This window comes from Diabrotica virgifera, chromosome 6 (genome assembly GCF_917563875.1).
Source record: "Diabrotica virgifera virgifera chromosome 6, PGI_DIABVI_V3a".
Lineage (NCBI taxonomy): Eukaryota > Metazoa > Arthropoda > Insecta > Coleoptera > Chrysomelidae > Diabrotica > Diabrotica virgifera.
In genome coordinates this window covers 3,858,841-3,881,141 of record NC_065448.1, presented here as the reverse complement: position 1 = coordinate 3,881,141, position 22,301 = coordinate 3,858,841, and the positions used below count along the sequence as shown (strand labels likewise).

The following is a 22,301-nucleotide window of genomic DNA, read 5'->3' as shown; positions in this document are numbered from 1 at the left end:
GAAGCGGCTCTAATTTTGCTAAATGCAACCAATTGTGTCGCAAATTCCTCGGTAGAATGCAGTAATATGTGGTTACTGAAAGAGGAAGTCAATAGAAAGAAAATACCACGATTAGTGGTATTTTCATGGTACCACTTTTCATAGTGGTAGATAAGTCAATAACATATATCGAGTTGGTATAAGTATATTTTATATTTTAGTATTACTTATTTTATATCTATGTATTATTAATATTATTTATAATTTAAACATATTAAAGTCAGAATTTGGTATTAGTTTTTTGAAAGTAAATTAAATGTAAGACCAAATACCTACGATGTCGGGATAGTATCACGAGGTTTTTTCCTGGTTTTCCCTCGTGATTTACTATGGAATCTCTAACGCGAGAATTTAACTGTCATCGTTGCATTTGGTGGTCTTTTTAAAGACAGATCACATGCTATACGTAATATACGTCTGAATTGCCAATATAAATGAGTCAGATTAAATAAATTATTAGAAGAATTTTTTTACTTAGCAACAACATTTTTGTTTAATTTAATAGTATTTTGTATTTTGACAACGAAACCTGATTTGGGCTTCGAAACGTTAATAAAATTATTTTTTCTATTCAATTGTGGCTTATTTCCGATCTAAATAGTTAATTTTCAATTTAAATTTACAATCCAACCAAAAGTTGTAAATTTCTGCAGGTGTTGTTACGCCTCTGATAGTAAAATAATTTTTACCTTCAAAAGACGTATCGACCCACCGAAAATTTGTACCCAGGAAATCCAGGATAGAATACATTCAAAAGGTGGTTTTACCTATGTAATAGAAATTTCGAAGTTGTCCCTCGCCAACCTCCTGGTAGGCATTGCAATTATAATTTTAAGCAGTAAGTAAGAAGTTAAACATTAACAACAGGCCAACACACAAATTAAACTCGTACAACCAGTAGAGCAGGCAGGATTCCGAAAGGGATATAGCACCACTGACCATCTTCTAACAATTAGGACACTAATAGAAAAAGCTAACGAATACCATATAGATCTGCACTTAGCGTTCGTTGACTACGAAAAAGCATTTGACAGCGTGGAAATGTGGGCAATAGAAAAAGCTATAAACAACCATGCTAACCGAACTAGCAAATGAATCCGAACAAATAGGTCTAAAAATGAATTTTGCCAAAACAAAAACAATGACAAACACACAAGACAATAGAAACGTAATACTAAACGACACCACAATAGAAGCGGTTAATGATTATATATATTTGGGACAGATGATAAAAATAAATAAGGAAAACCAAACAGCGGAGGTAAAAAGAAGGGTCAGATTGGCCTGGGCAGGATTTGGAAAATTAAAATGGGTCCTAAAGAATAAAAAAATACAACAATACTTAAAAAACAAGAGTGTTTGACCAGTGCATACTCCCAATTCTCACATACGCATGCCAAACATGGACCTTGACAAAGGCAAACATGGATAAAATAATGAAGACACAAAGAGCCATGGAGAGAGAAATGTTAGGAGTAAAATTGACAGACAAAAAGCAAAACAACTGGGTCAGAAATAGAACAAAAGTCAAAGACGCAGGCCAACATATAGCCAGGCTAAAATGGAGCTTCGCAGGTCATAACGCTAGACAAACGGACAATAGCAGGTGGAATAGCACGATACAACAATGGAGACCATGGACAGGAAAGAGAGCAAGAGGACGACCCCAGATGAGATGGGGAGACGACATTAAAAAGATAGGAGGAACGCACTGGAAACAGAAAGCACTAAACAGAAGCGAATGGAGGAAACTGGGGGAAGCCTATGTTCAAAACTGGACGAATTAAAGGGCAAAAGAAGAAGAAAAGAAAGAAGTTAAAATCTACCCAACATGGACGCTGCGTTTATTAGTTAGTATCAACTTGTAATTGTGAGTAGCTGAACGCCGCCTTTGTTAAGAGTTTCAACTCACGCGTATTATATTTTGAAAAAGTATCAATCTTAAATTCGTTCAGTAAGGGCCTAATTCGTATCTATTAGTTTTAGTTACAACTGTCTCTTATTTGTCTATTTCTGAAGAGTTTGTTGTGAACTTTTTTTCTTTTAGTGTAATTATCAAAATGATTGATGAAGCTTTAGCAACATTTAAAAACCAGAATGTACCAGATGATGAGCTTGGTGTACTGCAGCGTTTGACCAAAGTGAACAAGGAAACGGCGTTTATCATGACTCTGGATATGTTAAAGGCTGCGGTTGATACGGTAAGTACATACATATAATATTATTGACAAAAAGTACTAGACCTCGTCGTGTAAGTTGCAAAGAACTCAAACTGCCCGAGTACCTGCGACCTCTTAACATATGGTTTAACAAGCAGAAAACGCTGGATGTAGTCCAATACTGAACCGAAAATTTTTGAAATTCCGGAATCGAAGAAGTAAAGTAAAGTACCTTCTTCTTTATGTACCATGTCCTTTCAGAACTTTGGTTACCACCATAGCTATTTTAATGGTATTCACTACCACTCTAAATAGCATGCTTGTATCAATACCACACTAATCTTGCAAGTTCTTCAACCATGAAGTTTTTCTTCATTCTGGACTGCATTTAACTGGTATTTTCCCTTGTACTCTGGGCTAATTAGCAAAATACAAGGAAAAGTTATTTACCAGCAATTTTATTGCTGGAATCGAATCTTATGATTGTATATATTAATAATATAGGTATGCAAAGTCCGCAGATAGTGTGCTACTTTTTAAAATCTTTTTATATACTTGGGTTGGTTGGTGTCACGGACTCCGCAAATTTTGTAATCCATTTTAAAAATAGTTCTAGGCTACCTAGACACCTGAAATTTTCAGGATAGCTTAGAACTAGCTAACAATGCAATATTTAACTGCTATTATACAGGGTGATTAATTATTAGTGGGGTGAAGCTCCGTAGATCCGTTATAGTAATAGATAGCGATAATAGGTACTTAATAACAAAAATTGTAGCGAACTTTGAGCTTCACATTACAAAATTAGCTAGAATGTTACAGGGTGTTCGATAAAATAGTGGCAGACCATTATTTATAAAGTTATAACCAATTTTATTTGAAAATCGTAACAAGTTTAACTACCTGTATAAATAAAAGCAAGCACAAGGTCAATGGTTTATTGACGTCATATTTTTATTGTCAAAATTTTCGTAAATGTTTGTTTTGCTAATTTTTTTTATATTGAATACAGGGTGAGTCAAAACGCAAGTACATTATTTTCATTATTGCAAGTAATTTTAAATAGAATACCCTGTATTTTATATCAGTACCGAAAAGTACCATTACCATACTATAATTTTTGTATAACATTCCCTATGTGTAAATTAATTAGTTTTCGAGATATTTTAATTTTTCAGAGCAAAATTATTAATAATTACGGGTCTAAATCTTTCCAAATTTTAAGTAAGCCATGACTGAATAATTGTCTAAAACTTACAATTTACGATTATTGATTATCAATATGTAATCAAAGTTGGCTACAATTTTTGTTATTAACTTTTATTACTATCTATTACTTATAATGGATCTACAAAGCTTTACTGACCAATCACGCTGTATGGATAAATCATTTTTTTTTAATTTCAAACTATTTTAAAAATGTGACTACTGCAATGATCTTTTAAAGTACGTTAATAAATCGATATCTACAAATTGATGGTGCCAAGTGGCATTAGACTGCAGATCGAGAGGTCCCCAGTTGGAACCCGGCTGTTGCGTATCTTTTTTACTTGTTTTAATAAATAATTAAAACTTTATATACTTAAAATTATATATACCGTTTTAAACAACAGTGGAATTTGGTATTTTAAAAAATACTATTTTATACTAGTGTAATTTTTGGAATCATAATTATAAATAACAGTTAATACATCTACTAAAAATTCATATTTTATATGTTAATTATTCTTTTCAAATATGTTGTGCCCTACATAAATATGTACATGTACAATAACAAAACCGTGATATTATAAAAAGTACTTTTTCTACTCTATGTCATATTATGTATAAGTTTTTAGTTTGTGAAAACTGTCATTATAGATAGCAGTGCGTGAAGGATTTAAAGTGTGCGTGAAGTAACAATGTATTTTAAATGGGATTTACTTTTTCGAACTGTTTTTAACTTTCGCGTTGTCATGGTCGCAATCCTTATCTTTCGCGTTGTCAGGGTGATGACAGTATGACCAATGAATTACAACAAAAGTTTTGACAGTTTTGTGGTTTGAAAGTAGTTAGAATTTTTAAATGTCAAAGTTCTAAAAATTGTAGAATAGAAATGAATTCCAGTGACGAAGAGTTACAGTTTTTATATTTTTTTATCGTAGATAAAATATTGTATGAAACTGTACGTGAAGTACTTTTTGCGAACTTACGCGATTTATAGCACTCACTCCGTTGTCGCTCGTACTCTAAATATCGCGTGCGTTCGCAAAAAGCATACTTAACGAACTGTTTCATAAAATAACTATTTTTATTAGAGTATAATTTTTGGAATTTTAAGCATTTTATCGTTAAATCGTTTATCGTTAAATAATTTTATATTCTTTCCTGTAAATAATAAAAAGGTTTTATTATAAAAAAGTTATTTTTTATAAAAGTGTAATTTTGTAAACACAATGGCGCCCCATAATCGTGTTTTTTTTTCAATTTTTGCTCTATAACTCCAAAGATTTTAAGTTTACACCAAAAACACTCAAATAAAAATTCACAGTAATTAAATTCTGCATAGAGACGTATTTATCCTGATTTACTTCGACGAAAATTTTCCCCGGAAAATACGGGTTTTTTCAACAAAATCTTTAATTTTCAACTAAAATTTTAAATAAGTAATTGTTTATCAATAATTAAATAACTTGGTAATATCAAATCTCTTTTTGTATATATTATAATTCCAGAAGCCGATGGAAGCTGAATAAACAGTTTAGCAACAATTGAATTGTTAATTAAAAATTTACGGTCGCTATAATAACCACAATAATTATGATACATAATAATAACTATGATTTTTTTGTAAAAAGACACTGTACCTATCTAATGTAATTTAAAAAATTGAAATTGGACTATTTAAGCGGCCTCAGGAATATTTTAAAATTATAAACAATTTTTTGGTATATAAACAAATAGAATATCTCGGGAATTATTAAATTAAATTAAATCATCAAAACGATATTAGAAAAAAAGCGGCAGGACGCTTATTTTAAAATAAAACATGTTTAATTTCAATGAGTGGTTCCTGAGATACAACCGGTCAAATTTGACCGGCATTTACGGCAAAGATATAAATAAAAGGATCTTAATTTTTAAACCATCACCGTTTTATTTTTGTCCTCTTTTTCCACACCAATTTTCATTTCTTTAAATACCCATAACATACATTATTATAATAAAAACTATCGATACTACTAGTGAAAATTGCTAAAAATCGCCAAATTCCAATCAAAAATTAGGTTGGAGAAAATGTAATCTTAATGTTCAAAATCGGTAGACGTTAAAAAAATGCATTTTCTCGGCTTCCAAAGAAGCAACATTCTTCATTCTTTTTTTGTCCCTTAGTAACTCGAGTAGAGCCATCTAACTAACGCATTATTAAATGTCAAACTTGCTTTTGTTTTGTTATAATAAATTAATTTGTTTATAAGAAAAGAAAACTACATATTTTTTCCAGTTGTAGACTTTTTTTAGATAAACTCACTACAAGTGTACCTATTCAAGTTAAAAACAAAAATATTCTCATTTGAAAGCTGTATAATTATTTAGACCATCTTTATTTAAACAAATTAAAATTTTTTGTTATAATAAATAAATAAATTTATTATAACAAAACAAAAGCAAGGTTGACATTTAATAATGCATTAGTTAGATGGCTCTACTCGAGATACAAGGGGACAAAAAAAGAATGAAGAAAATTGCTTCTTTTTAATCCGAGAAACTGCATTTTTTTTAACGTATACCGATTTTGAACTTTGAGATTACATTTTCTCCAACCTAATTTTTGATTGGAATTATGCTATTTTTGGCAATATTCACTCGTAATATTGATAGTTTTTATTATAATAATATATGTTATGAGTATTTTAAAGATATGAAAATTGGTGTGGAGAAAGAGGACAAAAACAAAAAGGTGATGGTTTGAAAACATGATCCTATTATTTAAAAAAAGTAAAATAGAAAAGTTATTCGATTTTTTAATTATGATATTTTGACATATATGTCATCCATCTGACAATCGACTATTTTTTTAAATGAGAAGAGGGGTCGTGTGCTAGCTCATTAAAAAGGTTATTCAATTCTCTATACAGTACTATATACATTAAGATCATTGTTTATACAGGGTGTCCAAAAAAAATTTAAATTATTAATTAAACAATTAATTTAATTAAAAAAAATTTTTGGACACCCTGTATATTTAATGATATTAATGTTTATATTACTGAATAGGGAATTGAATAACCTTTAAAATGAGCTATCACTCGACCCCTATTCCCATTTAAAAAATAGTCGATTACGTCATTACGCCCAAATGGATGACGTCACTAGTACGATATATATGTCAAAAAATCATAATTTAAAAATCGAATAACTTTTGTATTTCACATTTTTTTCTAATTCTGCAAATAAAGCAGTTTATAAGGGGGGTCTGTATATTCATTGGGGCCGACCGACCGACCCTGTCCCCTCATACAGCTGACCGACTATAATAACTTTTATTGGAATGTGTGTACTGATTTTCAGCCTTAGTAAATTGATTTAATTACCTTCGTAGGAAAGCAACTTTAATACTCTCTCAGTAACCCCTGTTCCACGTTTCGCTTGACCGACCGCAGTATGTTTCTCTACCCTACACAATCACAGTATAGTCCATTCTTTCACGGTTTTTGCTCTAAATTTTAAAGAACCGCTTGGATTGACATGAAATTTGGCATACGTATACTTATAGCTTACATGTCAAAGAAAAAAAGTGATATTGTGCCGATGTGTGCTTTTGCCCTGGGGGTGACTTTCACCCCCTCATGGGGGTGAAAAAATATATGTACAAAATAAGTCCGGAAATGGGTAAACGGACTAATTTTAAGTAAGTTTTGTTCTATAGAGCTTTTTCGCCAAGTCAACACTTTTCGAGTTATTTGCGAGTGAGTATGTTCATTTTTCAACAAAATAACCACATTTTTAGACGGTTTTTCGCAAATAACTCAAAAAGTAAGTATTTTGTCGAAAAAAACGTTCTTAGCAAAAATATAGCCTATAAAAATGAAAAAAAAATGGTATACGCGATTGGTCTTTGGATCTCGTAGAACCAAAGTTATAGCCAATGAAAAGTAGATTCATATTCACCAAATTTCAAATAGAATATTTCGACTTGAAATATCCAAAAAATTAAGCACTTTTTGGGGAAAACCCATTATAACTTTTTTAAAGTGTTTAAGAAAAGATTTATTTCTCTTTTTACAAAAAGTTTCTAGCATTAAATTTAAGCAAGTTACGCTCAAAATAAAGTTGGTCGCTTTTGTTTTTGCAAAAAAAAAATCGGGAAGACTACCCCCTAATTAGCAACTTAAATGTAATTAATCGTTACCGCTCCACAACTTATTTTACTTATGTTGTGTTTATATGATCTGTAAGTTTCATCGATTCAAAGTACTTATTTTTGAATAAATTTGGTATCAAAGTATAATTTTTAAAAATTTAAATTTTGAAAAATATGCTTTTTTTTAAATAATTTAAAAATTGTTAGAGATACCAAAAATCTCGAAACACAAAAAAAGTCAGATTTGGTTTTCTGAATATCGTGTATGTTTTTGTTTTTCTCTTAGACAAAAATTGATTAAGATTTGGTGTTTCTAAATTTGCATACATTCGTGATCAGTGACTCGTTCAACCCCTTTTAACTACAGCCATTTTAAAAATAAGGACTTTGAACCGATGAAACTTACAGATCATATAAACAATATATACACGAGTCAAGAAACTTGTGAAGTCGTAACGATTAAGTTCATTTAAGATACTAATTACGGGGTGAATTTCTCGATTTTTTTACCAAAACCAAAAGGGACTAACTTTATTTTGAGCGTAACTTGTTTAATTTTGATGCTAGAATTTTTTTTTACAAAACAAAAATGAAGCTTTTTTAAACACTTTAAATAAGTTAAAATGAGTTTTCCCCGAAATGTGCTTTATTTTTGGTTATTTCACGTTAAAGTATTCCATTTGGAATTTGACGAATATGAACCTATATTTCATTAGCTATAACGCTGCTTCTACTAGGTGTAGAACGTGATATATACACTATTTTTTTAAATTTTTTACAGGCTATATTTTTAATAAGAATGTTTTTTCGACAAAATACTTACTATTTGACTTATTTGCGAAAAACCGTCTAAAAGCTTGGTTATTTTCTTGAAAAAATGAACATATTCACTGCCAAATAACTCGAAAAGTATTGACTTAGTGAAAAAACTCTATAGAACAAAAGTTACTTAAAATTATCCAGTTTATCCATTTCCTGACTTTCTTTGGACGAATATTTTTTCACCCCCAAGAGGGGGTGAAAAGCACCCCCAGGGCAACAGCACATATCGGCACAATATCACTTTTTCTTTGACTTGTTAGCTATGTGTATGCCAAATTTCATGTCAATCCAAGCGGTTCTTTAAAATTTAGAGGTTTTGCAATATTTTACCGTTAAAGAACGTACTAGTAATCAACTGAAAAATCTAGCTTTAGTAAATTCAAAGATATTTTTCAGCGCTGCCTCTTGGACTATACTCTGAGGAACCTATTGATATTATGGGTCTTGGTTCATTTAGAGAAGTCCCGTTTTGATGATTATTAATGTATTTATTTATTTATTAATATATTAATTATTAATATTTTAAATCTCTAAAACATTATTTTTTTAGACGGGGAAAGCACTTGGGACGTTATTGTACTTCTTGGGTAAGAATCCAGAGAAGCAAAGCATACTCCGTGAAGAAGTAGTAAAATACCTCCCAGAAAAAGAATCAATATTAACAGCTGATAAGTTGTCTGAAATGCAATACTTAAAAGCTGTAGTGAAAGAGAGTAGTAGGATTGCCCCAGTTTTTATCAGCGGCCTCAGAACTACTTCAAAGAACATGATACTAGGAGGTTATCAATTACCAAAAGGGGTAAGTACTACATTTTTAATTGGTTAGTAAAGTTTTTTTAGTAAAGTAGTTCTTAATTTAAATTTGAGCTGAATTTTTTCTAAGTAAGTACATATACCTTTTTCATAAAATGTAGTAACGAAATGTGTTGATAATAATTGTAGAAATAATCCACTTCTGCAATAATTATGTGATATATCTGATTTAAAATGAATTCAGGATTTTTTTGTAATTTGGGAAGAATCTCAATTCAGATCTCTGACGTAGATAATGACATGCATAGGGTTTTATACTGTGCCAACCATACATTTCATAAAAATATTTTCTGTTTCAGACGGATGTAACTCCTATGCACTTTTATGCCACGACAATGATAGACAAAAATTTCAAAGAACCAGCTAAATTTATGCCAGAACGATGGCTACGATCTGTCAGTAACGAGTACTCTGCGAAAAATGCTCATCCATTCGCTTACATGCCATTTGGACATGGGGCCCGTTCTTGCATCGGCAGAAGATTTGCTACATTGGAAGTAGAAGTTGCTATCGCAAATGTAAGTATAAGATAGTTATGAATGAAGGGCAGTTTAAGATTCGTTTTAGAGACCACCTTCAGCTGTGTACGTACTAGAGATGTTGAAAACGTATCTATTCGTTACAAAGTACTCGTTACTTACGAATACCGAAAGTAACGATTACAATATACAGAGAGGCAAATCGTTACTTTGATTACTTCGTTACTTCGTACCAATCGTATCAGAGCGAGTAACGACTATTGTATTTACAACCAGTACACTTGATTGATTACTTTCTACCAATCGTATCCCAGCGAGTAACGGACAGGACCGGTATTTTACGAGTGTTATCGAATATTGTTATCGGTTTGAAGCGTTTTAAGGGTGTGAGGGTGAGGAGAAGATAGAAGATGAAACAAAGGAAGGTATAATGATATACGTAAAATATGTAATGTATGTCATTAACAAAGATCGAATGCGAGAAGAGAACCCTATATTTTTATCTAGATCTATATCTATACCTATAGCCCAATAAATGACCGTTTTGAAATGTAATTTCCAGGGGCAACTCCGAATTGCATGCAAATTTGGATTTAGGTTCTACTTACCCTCCACTTCAAAGTTGAATTTGTGCCGTTGGTGGCTTTTACTTAGGGGTTGACATTTACCTCTTCTCGAAGGGTGAAAAACGCGTGTTTAAAGTAAGGCCGGAAATGGATAAATTGACTTATTTTAAGCACCATTTGATCTATAAAGTTTTTTACGTAAGTCAATACTTTTCGAGTTATTCGCGATTTAAAATGTTGATTTTTCGACAAAAAAACTACGTTTTCAGACCGTTTTTCCCAAATAACTCAAAAAGCAAATATTTTATTGAAAAAAATATATTTAGTAAAAGTGTAGCCTATAAAAAAAAACAAAAAAAAATGGTGTACCAGTCAAGTCTACAAATTGAGTAGAAGCAAAGTTGTAGCTCATGAAAAATACGTTCTTATTCGTATAATTCCAAATTGAATAATTCAACGCGAAATCACCGAAGAACGAAGCGTTTTTCGGGAAAACATTATTAACATTTTTAAAGTATCGAAAAAAATCTTATTATTTGTTTTTTACAAAAGTTTACAGCATCAAAAATAAACGAGTTACACTGAAAAAAAAAGTTGGCCCCTTTTTTGGTAAAAAAAATCGTGAAAACCTCCCTCTATTTAGCACCCTAAATGAAATTAATCGTTTGGATTTAGCATTTATTTTAACTGTATGTGTATTGTTTATATGATCTGTAAGTTTGATTGGTTTGAAGTGCTTATTTTTGAAAACATTTGGTTTTATACTAAAAAAAAATTCTAAAAATTTTTGAAAAAATTCATTTTTTCAAAATAACTTAAAAAGTATTAGTGATAAGAAAAATCTTAAAGAGTAAAAAAATGTAGGTTTTGCTATTATAAATATGCTAGTTTCATTTTGCTCTCCGCAAGACAAAAATTGGTTAAGATATGGCTGTTCAAAATTTGCATACACTCGTGATTAGTGACCCATTCAAGCTTTCTCAATTATAACCCTTTCAATAATAAACACTTTAAACCGGTGAGACTGACAGATCATATAAAAAACAGAAAGGTAAGTAAATTGTTTGTAAAGCAGTAGCGATTAATTTCATTTGGGGAGTTAAACACGGCGAGATTTTCATGATTTTTTACAAAAAAAAGAGGGGCAACTTTATTTTGAGCGTAACTCGCTTATTTTTAATGCTAACACTTTTGTTAACATTTAAAACAAAGCTTTTTATAAACACTTTAAAAAATTTTAAATGGGTTTTTCCTGAAAAGTGCTTAATTTTTCGGTGATTTCACCTTGAAATATTCGATTTGGAATTAGACGAATAAGAACGTATTTTTCATGAGCTAAAACTTTGTTTTGATTTGATTGATAGACTTTACTGATACACCATTTTTTTTTGGGTTTTTTATAAGCTACACTTTTGCTGAGGATATTTTTTCGATAAATATTTACTTTTTGAGTTATTTGCGAAAAACCGTCTGAAAACGTAGTTTTTTTTGTCGAAAAATCAATATTTTTAATGGCAAATAACTCAAAAAGTATTGACTTAAGTAAAAAACTCTATAGAACAAAAGTTGCTTAAAATCAGTCAATTTATCCATTTCCGGTCTTATCTTGAACGTATGTTTTTTCACCCCCCAAAAAGGGGTGACTGTCACCCCCCAAGTAAAAGCAACCAACGGCACAATTTCAACATTGAAGTGGAGGGTAAGTAGAATTTAAATCCAAATTTTCATGCAATTCGGAGTTGCCACTGAAAATTACACGGTATCGCCAAATTTCCCGTTCATTTACTGGGCTACTATACGAAATACCTACCTACTGAGAAATACAAAAGTAACAAAAGTAATAATAGTAATCAAATCATTTTTATCCCTTAAACAGATCGGTGAAGGTCGTTGTTATTAATCAACTTTTTTTTCATACGCGGGATCCAGACCTATAATTTATAGTCCATTTACCTACTTACGGTTTTTTCTGTAAATTTTAAAGAACTGCTCGGATTGAGATGAAATTTGGCATACACGTAGCTAACATGTCAAACAAAAAAAATAATACCTATTGTGCAGATGTGCGCTTCTGCCCTAGGTGTGTTTTACCCCTTCTCGGGTGAAAACATACGTTCAAGATAAGTCCGAAATTGGATAAACTGACTAATTCTAAGTAACGTTTAAGTTCTATAGAGTTTTTTCACTAAGTCAATACTTTTCGAGTTATTTGTGAGTGAATATGTTCATTTTTCAAAAAAAAACACGTTTTGAGACGGTGTTTCGCAAATATCTCAAAAAGTAAGTGTTGGAGAACTGTATTCTCCACCCAAATAAATTCTATTTCATAAATAATATTCATACCACGACGCCTCTGAAAAAGTCATAAGTAATTTTATTACGCAGTGCCTGAAGAAATCTTCCAAGAATGTTAATCTCCGCCTTCTTTTACCCAAAGCACCCCAACGGAAAAATTTGTTAACGGGATGCAAGATGCAAGGGCGAACGGCAGTCAACTATCAACACTTCTTAAGAACGCACGCAAAAACCTTTTTGATTACGCTTGTTCGGAGAGTATTCTTCACGCGGCAATGAGCATAAAGCCGGTACATAAAGTGTAAAAATATGTGTGGTGGCGTCTTTCACGGATAGTTGTTAACTCAAATGTTCACATATAAAATTCGATTTCTTGCCCTTTTCAACTTCATTACAGTCATAGCAAAATAGAAAGTGTTTTATTTACATAACCAACTCAACAGGCCAGAATTACAGCATCTTACGGTTCATTAAAAGTTCTCCACTTAGCTATCGAAGGCTCAGCGACACATTGAACTTACTGCAAGTGCAAAACGCTGGAAAGAGACATTGGAACTACTCCAAACTCTCCATGGTGGAATGTTGAACACCGGCGTACCTCCAGTAAGTATGTTATCGAAAAAAATATTTTTAGTAAAAATATAGCTTATAAAAAGTGAAAAATATAGTGTATATACGAAGTCTTTAAACCCAGTAGGCCATGAAATGTAGGGTCTTATTCGTCAAATTTCAAATCGAATACTTCAACGTGAAATAACCAAAAACGAATTAATTTTCGAGAAAAAGTCATCACAACTTTTTTAAAGTTTTTTAAAAAAGCTATATTTTTGTCATTTTTTAGTTTCAAGCATCAATATTAACTATATAACGCTCAAAATAAAGTTGGACTCTTTTTTGGTAAACCAATCGTAAAAATCACCCCCTAATTAGCATCCCAAAGGAAATTAATGCTTACCGCTTTTACCGTTTCAAAGTGCTCATTTTTGAAAACAATTTGGTCTTAAATTAAAAAAATTTATAATTCTATAAACTATACTATATATAACTAGTATAAAAAATATAGGTTTTGCTATTGTGAATATTTTGGACTTTTTGTTTTGCTGAGCGTTTCATCTCTCTATAATGAGCATTAAACACGATGTCTTAAAGGAACTAAATAGATATATCAGACATAATTAAGGAATTTTCAATTCAAAAATCTAAAAAATCTACCCAGACTTTAACCATACATTTTACAATATTTATTTTTAATATTTTACGGTAACAAGTTACACCTCTTGTATTTTTTATTATTTAAAAATATATTTATAAATGTAGATCAACATTTTTTTTTTTAATTTAAAAGGGAAAACTCTATACTTGGCTGTATACCATCGTTATAACAACAATTTTTAATGGTAGGAGGTAGGTTCCCACACCAATTCTGCCCAGGGGCCCCCACTGCCTTAAATCCGGCTCTGAAAAGCACGTGAGATTATACTCGGCAGTGGCGGTTTCTCCATAAGTGCACATGTGCACGTGAACCCCCAAAATTATTTTCACACCAACATTCATATATGTAATATTTATCATTCTATAAATAACATTTTAATCTAACTATACAGTAATTGAAATTCGAAATAACAGATCCAAGGAGTTTATAAGTACCTATCTAATAGGTAACATTTAATTATTTTTCCTAATTTTATTTTCAGCGCAGTTTTCCTAATTTAATATCAGTCTTTATCCATTTAACAATTCACACAATTTAATTTCAAAACAGTAATTATATTTCATTTATTTGTCCACTGAACATAGGCAACTTACCTTATCACCTTTTTTAATAATTTTTCTAAATTTAGATTTTCAATAGTTCTATATGGGACAAACTTTTTACATTCAGTCATAACAAAATATTTTTAGAGAAGATTTCTTGATTAAGATATGTACATACATTTTTTCAATTCCACTTCCCTTTTTTAATATCATTTCCTTTAATACCTCCAATAATTCACATTACAGATCTATAGATTGGTATTTTCTCATTATATTCGTTGGTTCCCTGAAACATATGCAACCGACCATTCACTATTGGCATTACTTCCAATTCTACAGCTGCTACTCTATTAAAATATCATATTTTGATAAAAAAAATTTTAAAAATTTTCTATATAATTTTCAATAATATTCATTCATTATAACTTTGCTCAAATTAATATAATTATTATCAGTCCTATACAGTAGACAAACAGTCTATGACGTCACAGCATATGAGTAGAATTTTGCTTTTGTTTACGGTGCACTAATGAATATATCATTATAGCTTATTAACCTTTATTTACAATTTAGAATTCATATCAAACAAATTTAATAGTTGCATATTCACAATTGAATAATTAAGTTAAATATTAATGCACATTGTCAAAAATTTTTCGGTTGACATTTGAGAAATCCACCTATCTTCTTTGACATCTTGTCATGAATTTTCAGGCACCAATCTGTCTAATCAGTTGGTTGTTAACCTCTCACCTGATCACAACCTTGTGCTAATTCCGAGCAAGGATGACATACATCCACATGTGATACATTTTTAATCTTAAGACATCGACTTATTGTCGATTACTATAGTATTTTTACTACAAAAACGTTATTACGTAGGTCAAAATTTTTGACGTAAGAGAACTGTCAAAACATTAGAATGTGACTTTTCATTATTGCTATGTTTATTATAAACACGGCAATAATGAAAAGTCACATTCTAATGTTTTGACAGTTCTCTTACGTCAAAAATTTTGACCTACGTAATAACGTTTTTGTAGTAAAAATACTATATACAGCTCATAATGTAGCAATAATGTTATTTTGAGGTTTTACACCTATTCAAGTGGCTAGTTTCAATTACTTGTACACTGGACGTAAGTAACCACATTTTCTTTTTTAACTGTCAAAATTTCACCCTTTTGCATTTCAATCTAAGTGGTTCACTTATTTCCAGGTTTACACTGAGGATGGTCAGTTTGACCGAAAACGTTTTGTACAACCACTCCCTTGTGGATGAATTTTAAAATTTTTTAATAAATTTATAATATACCTATATACAACAGAAGTGTTTACTTCATTCTACGTTAATTATTTTTATTCTATTTCAAAGGAGAAAGTTCACGGATGCGAGGCCTTAGACAGAACCCCACGTTCACCGCTCTCACAGTGGTTCCTTGGTTCCTATACCAATGACTTTTCATACTACAAAATACAACTCATCACCCACCCCGCTACCCGCTCTAGCCCACAAGTTTAGATGGCCACAGGCTCACAAGTGGGATGTGATCTTATGGCATGATCTTTGGTGTTTTCAATGTGCACGGCACACGTATGTTTAAATTTTGCTTTCATGAAGTTCGAATTTCGGAACTATATTAAGAATGGAAGGATTTGTGGACGTAAATGTTAGCGTGGAATATTTAAAATCAATTAAATTTTCTTCATTATATTTAGAAGAAAAATTAAAAATGCCGAAACCAAATTTGTTAGTTATGAATGTACCAAAGTGCTAACGTCGGGATTATAAATGATTATTTAAAATGGAGATTTGTGTAAAAACTTACAAATTGTGTAGGTGTGAAGCACATATTTGGAGAAGAGGAAGCATAATGAATAAAATAGAAGATACGATTTTAACTATCCAGTTGGAATTCCAGATTGGAATTCTCCAATTATGTACTTGTTACGATGCCAGTGACAACTGCAAAAACAGAACGATGTCTCTCTGCATTGAAACGTATCAAAACTTTCCTTAGAATAGCTATGGGCCAGGATTGATTAACTGCACTCGCAATGTTTTCAATAAAAAAAAATGATTCAAGAAATTCCAAATTTTACTGAATTTGTTTGTGAATAATTTATCCAAAAAATAACAGGCGACTGACGGTCGTTACAAAACTTGCTTGTAACATTTAAACACTAAATTATAATTTTAAGTCAATAAAATACATTATTTATTGTAATTTTTAATAAGGTCCTTTGATTTTTACAATTTGAAGACACTCAAAAACCTTTACCTACGGAAATAGGGTCTCAAGATCTTTTTATAGTTAACATTATGTGTGCACCCGCAATATTTTAAACCAGGCGCCGCCACTGATACTCGGATAATCTACATTTACTGATACGATCCAGGAATAGTCAACTCAAACTAATTAATAAGAGTTGATTATATTTTTCCTGCGATCTACTTTTACTAACAAGGGTTTGGAAGAGTATACTTCAACTAGTAAAATTTCTAATTTCGAGAAAGAAGCTAATTGCGAGAAGAAGCCTGTCGAAGCCCTACACAAACTACTAAGGGCAAAAAAAATCTCCAGGGAGGCAAAATTAAGACCATACCGAAATCAAGAAAATGAGACATCTGAATGATGATCTGATGAGCTGAACATCTGGGAGCGGAGTGTTCTAAGGAAGATATTCGGGAAAGTAAAGACGATGAACACGTTTGGAGGAGACGAATAAATGCAGAGATCAGAGTAGAGATGGGAAAAACCTACCGGTTTTAACTTAAAACCGGTTTTTTTACTTCGCAATAACCGGTTTTACCGGTTGTTTTTTTGTCCCGGTTATAACCGGTTTTTTCTTTTTAAAGTAAAAACCGGTTATAAGGTTTTTACGGTGATTAGGATTAGGTTAGGTATTCTTTTGGATCCCAATCACAATTATTATTCTCCAGTAATTATTCCAAACAAAACCATAATTCAAATTTTATTTTATAAATACAGAAGCAAACTGAAGGTACAAACTCACATCAACCAGAAACAATTCAGTTTTATTATAATATTTTGTTGAAAAGCTATTTGTAATCATAATATTTACATAAGAAGTGATCTGGTTGAAGTAGACGCAAACATCATCTATTTTTCACACTTGACTCTTGACATTGAAAGTGGGTGAATGACTTTTCTGATTACCAAAAATAATGTTCTGACTATGAATATCAAATTACCGATTACGAATATGAACCTCCAAGGATTTCCCTGCGTTTTCAAAACGATACACCCATACAGGAAGTATTAAATGAGTTAAAATGTACCTATTATACAAATATACAAACGTGTTAAAATAAATATATGATAAATTTTTTTTGATGGTAGTAAAAATAAAAGATAAATTGCATTATCCAATTTATTTTTAAGTAAAATATTTATGTTGATATTATTTTTTTTTAAATCCCATTTGAAAGAGTCTGGGAAATTTTATATGAGTTGAAATGGTTGGGTTAAATTGTATATTATTGCAATATGTATAATTAATCTTACGTTATATTATATTTAATAATAATCAATAAATATATAATAATAGTAAAATAATAAATAAATATAATAATTAATAGAATAAAATGGTTTTACTAAAAATTGTGTTTTATTTATATTGATATTGATGTTCTTTCGATAGTACTAATTTTGATCATATTGATATCGAGTACCGAGTTGAGTGGAGTATCGCAAACTAAAGTGCATTGTAAATGTAACATTGTAACCTGTGGGATTAACCTTTTGGCCGGTTATAACCTCCAGGCTAAACCGTAAGCAAAAAAAACCGGTATAACCGAAAACCGGTGTTTTGTCAAAAACCGCCATTCTTAGATCAGAGAGCTCTATCGGAAACCAGATATTAGCCAGATTGTCAGAAGAAAGAGACTTAGTTGGTTAGGTCATCTTGCGACAATGGATGACGGAAGGTTGGCAAACGACTCACTGCTGAGAGAGGAAGGAAAGAAGAGAAGGGAAAGTCCACGGAAAATGTGGTAGAATCTCGTAGAATTCGGCGTATTATCCAAGCCTGGAGAATATCATTCTCTACGTTTTTTCTAAAAACAATGTGTGTGTACTTTGTACGCACGTAAGAAGTTATACTTCTATTACATATTATGTGATTTTAACGAAATTGATATAATGTACTTTAAACGAATTTTAATACTTACTACTTTCCAAAATTTTTTATTAAGACAATACCAAAAATTTAAAAAAATAAAAGAATAAAACGCACACAAACACATTGAAAAATGCCACAAAGAAAAAATGATTTCTGAACGATAATAATTGTTGGCAAAAATTTTAAATACGCATTTTCTGAAAAAAAAAATTATATAATAAATATACTTACAATCATAAAATGCATAAAAAAATAAAAAAATAAAAACTTGCATCGGGATTCGAACCCGCGAATTTGGGGACGCTTTGATTCGTAATCGAAGCCTAGACTCACTCATCCAATTACTCATTATTTGTCATGCGTAAAAATAGGTCAACTGAATGTTTTACTGTTTGACAGTTATTCTGAATTTAAATCAAATTATGTAGTTTGATTTTTGTGGAAGAAAATATTAAAATATAACAAAACAGTAAGAAAACAATATATTAGATGAAGATTGGTAGAACTTTTGTTGGTAATCAAATTAAGCATGTAAATCAAAGCATTACATACCTACTAGATAAATAAATCTACGCCAAAAAATCATGATTTAAAAATAAAAATCGGACCTAATTTCGGATTTCTCTCTAAAATCCCCATTCTTGAGAAAATAAATTTATTCCAACCTAATCCAAATGTATAATTACAATATGATTATAATAAAAACTACTTACCAAATTAGAATGAGTTTTCCTTGTCCAAAATAGTCCAAAAGTCCAAAAATATAGGTATATGAAAACTATTTAAAAAGGCAGTATAACTATTAACTAACTTTTGTTTGTTGTTTCTTTTCACACAAATTTCAAAACGCAACAACCATAAAAAATCAAACCACAGCTTTGCCACAGCCGACATATTGAATAATTTTTGACATGTCATTTGAACATCCAATCAGAACAAAGTTATAATGCGCATGCGCCCGGATCGTAGGTTTTAACATATAAAAATTCACCCTCATATCGAGCGTAAAGAAGTATAACTTCAAAAAATTTTTTGGATATTCTGTACCATAATGGAATTATAGATAAATCTCGCACTTAATAATCACTCTGTAATATGTAGAATATCTTTACATAAATATGTATTTCGATTATAATGTGGATGATGCAATACGTTAACTTTCTTTTAGAAATAATCAAGCACGTGCTAGCAATTTTTTGGTTGCTCTCTAGTATACGTGTTGGAAAAAAGCGGAAAACTAAAAAAGGCTGTGAGAAAACCGTTACAGTGGCGTACCCGACCAACGGGGACATAAGAAATTAAAGAACAAAAATAGAAACGTATAAACAAGTTCTTCAATTTTTTTTATTCGATGTAATCTACGATCAAGTTGAGAGCTCCACGTAAACCAAATTATTGTGGTATTAGTAGATAATGAATATTAGTTAATTTAAGAGTTTTTTAAATACTATTTATTTATTATGTGACCAAAGATCTATTATTATTGATTTTTCAGATATTATTCGAATTTACAATACCCGAATTTTTGTTTACAGATGATCAGGAATTTTGAGTTGTCTTGGGACTATCCAGATATGAGATTTGAAGCCAAGTTCTTATATGGCTTAGCAGATCCTCTTAAGCTTACTCTTAAAGAACTGAAGTGATCAAAATTTTTTAAGTTGTACATTTAGGTTAAGCTGCATTTTTTAATATTTCATATATTTTATTGTTTTATTTAAATTGTTTTTCTTTAATAAGTCGGTAATATTAACTGTATATATTCATTTATAATGGATAATAATATTGTCATACCCAAAATCCCTACCCTACCCCCACCAGGCCCACGCCCACTGATGATGAAAATTTAGAACGAAAAGATAAGCACCTTAATAGAAAATATGCAAAAATGAAGTGTAAAAATAATCATAGGGGACATCAATGCGAAAGACGGAAAAGAGGAAATATATAGAAGAATAACAGGGGGATGAAGGTTGCATAAAGAGGCAAATGAAAATGGAAAGAAACTATGGAATTTGATACAGATATAACAAAATGAAAATAGCTAGCTCAAGTTTTGATCATAAAGACATCCAGATAGTAATATGGATTTTCCCTGATGGAAAAGTAAAAAGTCAGATAGATCATGTCCTAATAGAAAGCAAACATTATAAAGCAATAGTCGATTGCATGAATTACAGAGAAGTAGATACCAACAGTGACCATACACTAGTAATAGCAAGATGAAATCAAGAATTACCAATAATTCCAAAAACCTGATAGATTAAATTACCAATTAGTTCGCCGTCAAGAGAGGCTGATTATAGAGGAAGAAATAAAACGCTAGAGAATCCAGTCAAAGAGGAAGTAGAAGAAGAATGGGAGACCATACAAACAGCGGTGTCGGAAGCAGCGGAAAAGCCTATATGAACAATGCATATAAAGAGCCGTCAAGACTGGTTCTATGAAGAATGTAGGAATGCTTTGGCAAGAAGAAATATAGCAAATGTACAAGAAGACCGAGGACATACACAAAATACGATAGAAAACTATGTGGTTTGAAGAAGAGAACTTAAAAGAATTTGTAGAAAGAAGAGAACAGCTAGAAAAGCAATTGAAACACATAAAAGAAGCCATAGAACACGGCCATTTTGAAAAGATACAAAGTAACAATAAGCCAAACAAAAAGTGTATGTGGAAATGAGAGGAGGCATATCAAATGATAGCAAACAATATATCAAAATAAAAGGAGCAGAGAAAATAAAAATATAAAACGTGCAGTAAAGCTCAATATATACAAGACCTTAATAAGACCGGTTTTGATATATGGGACTGAAACGTGGACCTTATCTGAAAGTGATGAAAGACTTCTTGGTATTTTTGAGAGAAAAATTCTTATAAAGATTTTTGGGGCCGTAAATGAAAATGGGTTATAGCGTCAAAGATACAACTTTGAACTATACCAGTTATACACCGATAAGAGTCAGAAGATAGAGGGAAGTTGCCAGGAATCGACAGGAGTGGTGACTTCTTTGTGAGCAGGCCAAGATCCACAACGTACTCTCGAGCCCCTTATGATGAAAAGGAGCAGAGGCTGTCTATATTTAAAACAAAGTGACAGTACGAGTAACTGTAACGAACACGCGCAAAGAAGGAAACGAGATAGACAATAGATTAATGAATGGGAGCAGAGTGGTAGGAAATTTGGATTCCTCAATACATTTGTTGAACATATACTATATAATTGATGGATTCGACCGTTACTTGATGGAAGTTCATTTTATCTAACAATAAAGCACTGAAAACTTTTGTTTTCTATACTTCCACAAAATTTATTACAACTAAGTGACTACAGCTGTTTCGGCAGAGTGCCTTTCTCAAGTGATATAGTTTACAATGTGTTTGCCTTTTTAAGTCTTTAACTGAAGAGGTTGAGGAGTGGGGAGCTGTTTGTCTCGAGTTGGTCATTCAGAATTATATCTGTATTTTTCAATTGATTAATTTCCATAGATTCTAAAAAAGATAGCTTAAGGCCTTTATTTTGGATATACAGAATTTGAAACTCTTCATTGAAAGAATGATTATGATCTAGAAGGTGAAGTGCGTATGTAGAAGTGTCTGTTTTTCTATTGTTGAAAGCCCTTTTGTGTTCTGCTATACGTTTGTCAAAGGTTCTGCCAGTTTGACCGATGTAAGTTTTCGGACAGTCACCACAAGTTAGTTTGTACATACCACTCTGTAGTTGCTTTCTCTTTCGGCTTTTATTGTTCTTAATATATTTGCCTATGTGACTATGCCAAAGCTTTTGATTGTGTAAATCAGGACATTTTGATTAAAAAACTAAATTTCTATGGCATTCGAAGTATTTCTTTGGATTGGTTTCAATCTTACTTGAATAATAGGA

The 22,301-nt window shown here is 31.2% G+C and overlaps 1 protein-coding gene across 1 annotated transcript in view; it reads left to right on the top strand.

The window, feature by feature from the left end:
• LOC126887375 (cytochrome P450 CYP12A2-like) overlaps window positions 1-20,079 on the top strand; it is a 115,960-nt gene extending 95,881 nt beyond the window's left edge. Inside the window, exon 17 of the mRNA XM_050654827.1 lies at window positions 19,954-20,079. Within this exon, the coding sequence (XP_050510784.1) occupies window positions 19,954-20,064 (111 nt within the window). The 3' untranslated portion in view covers window positions 20,065-20,079. The remainder of the gene's footprint in view (window positions 1-19,953) is intronic.
• The last annotated feature ends 2,222 nt before the right edge of the window (window positions 20,080-22,301 follow it).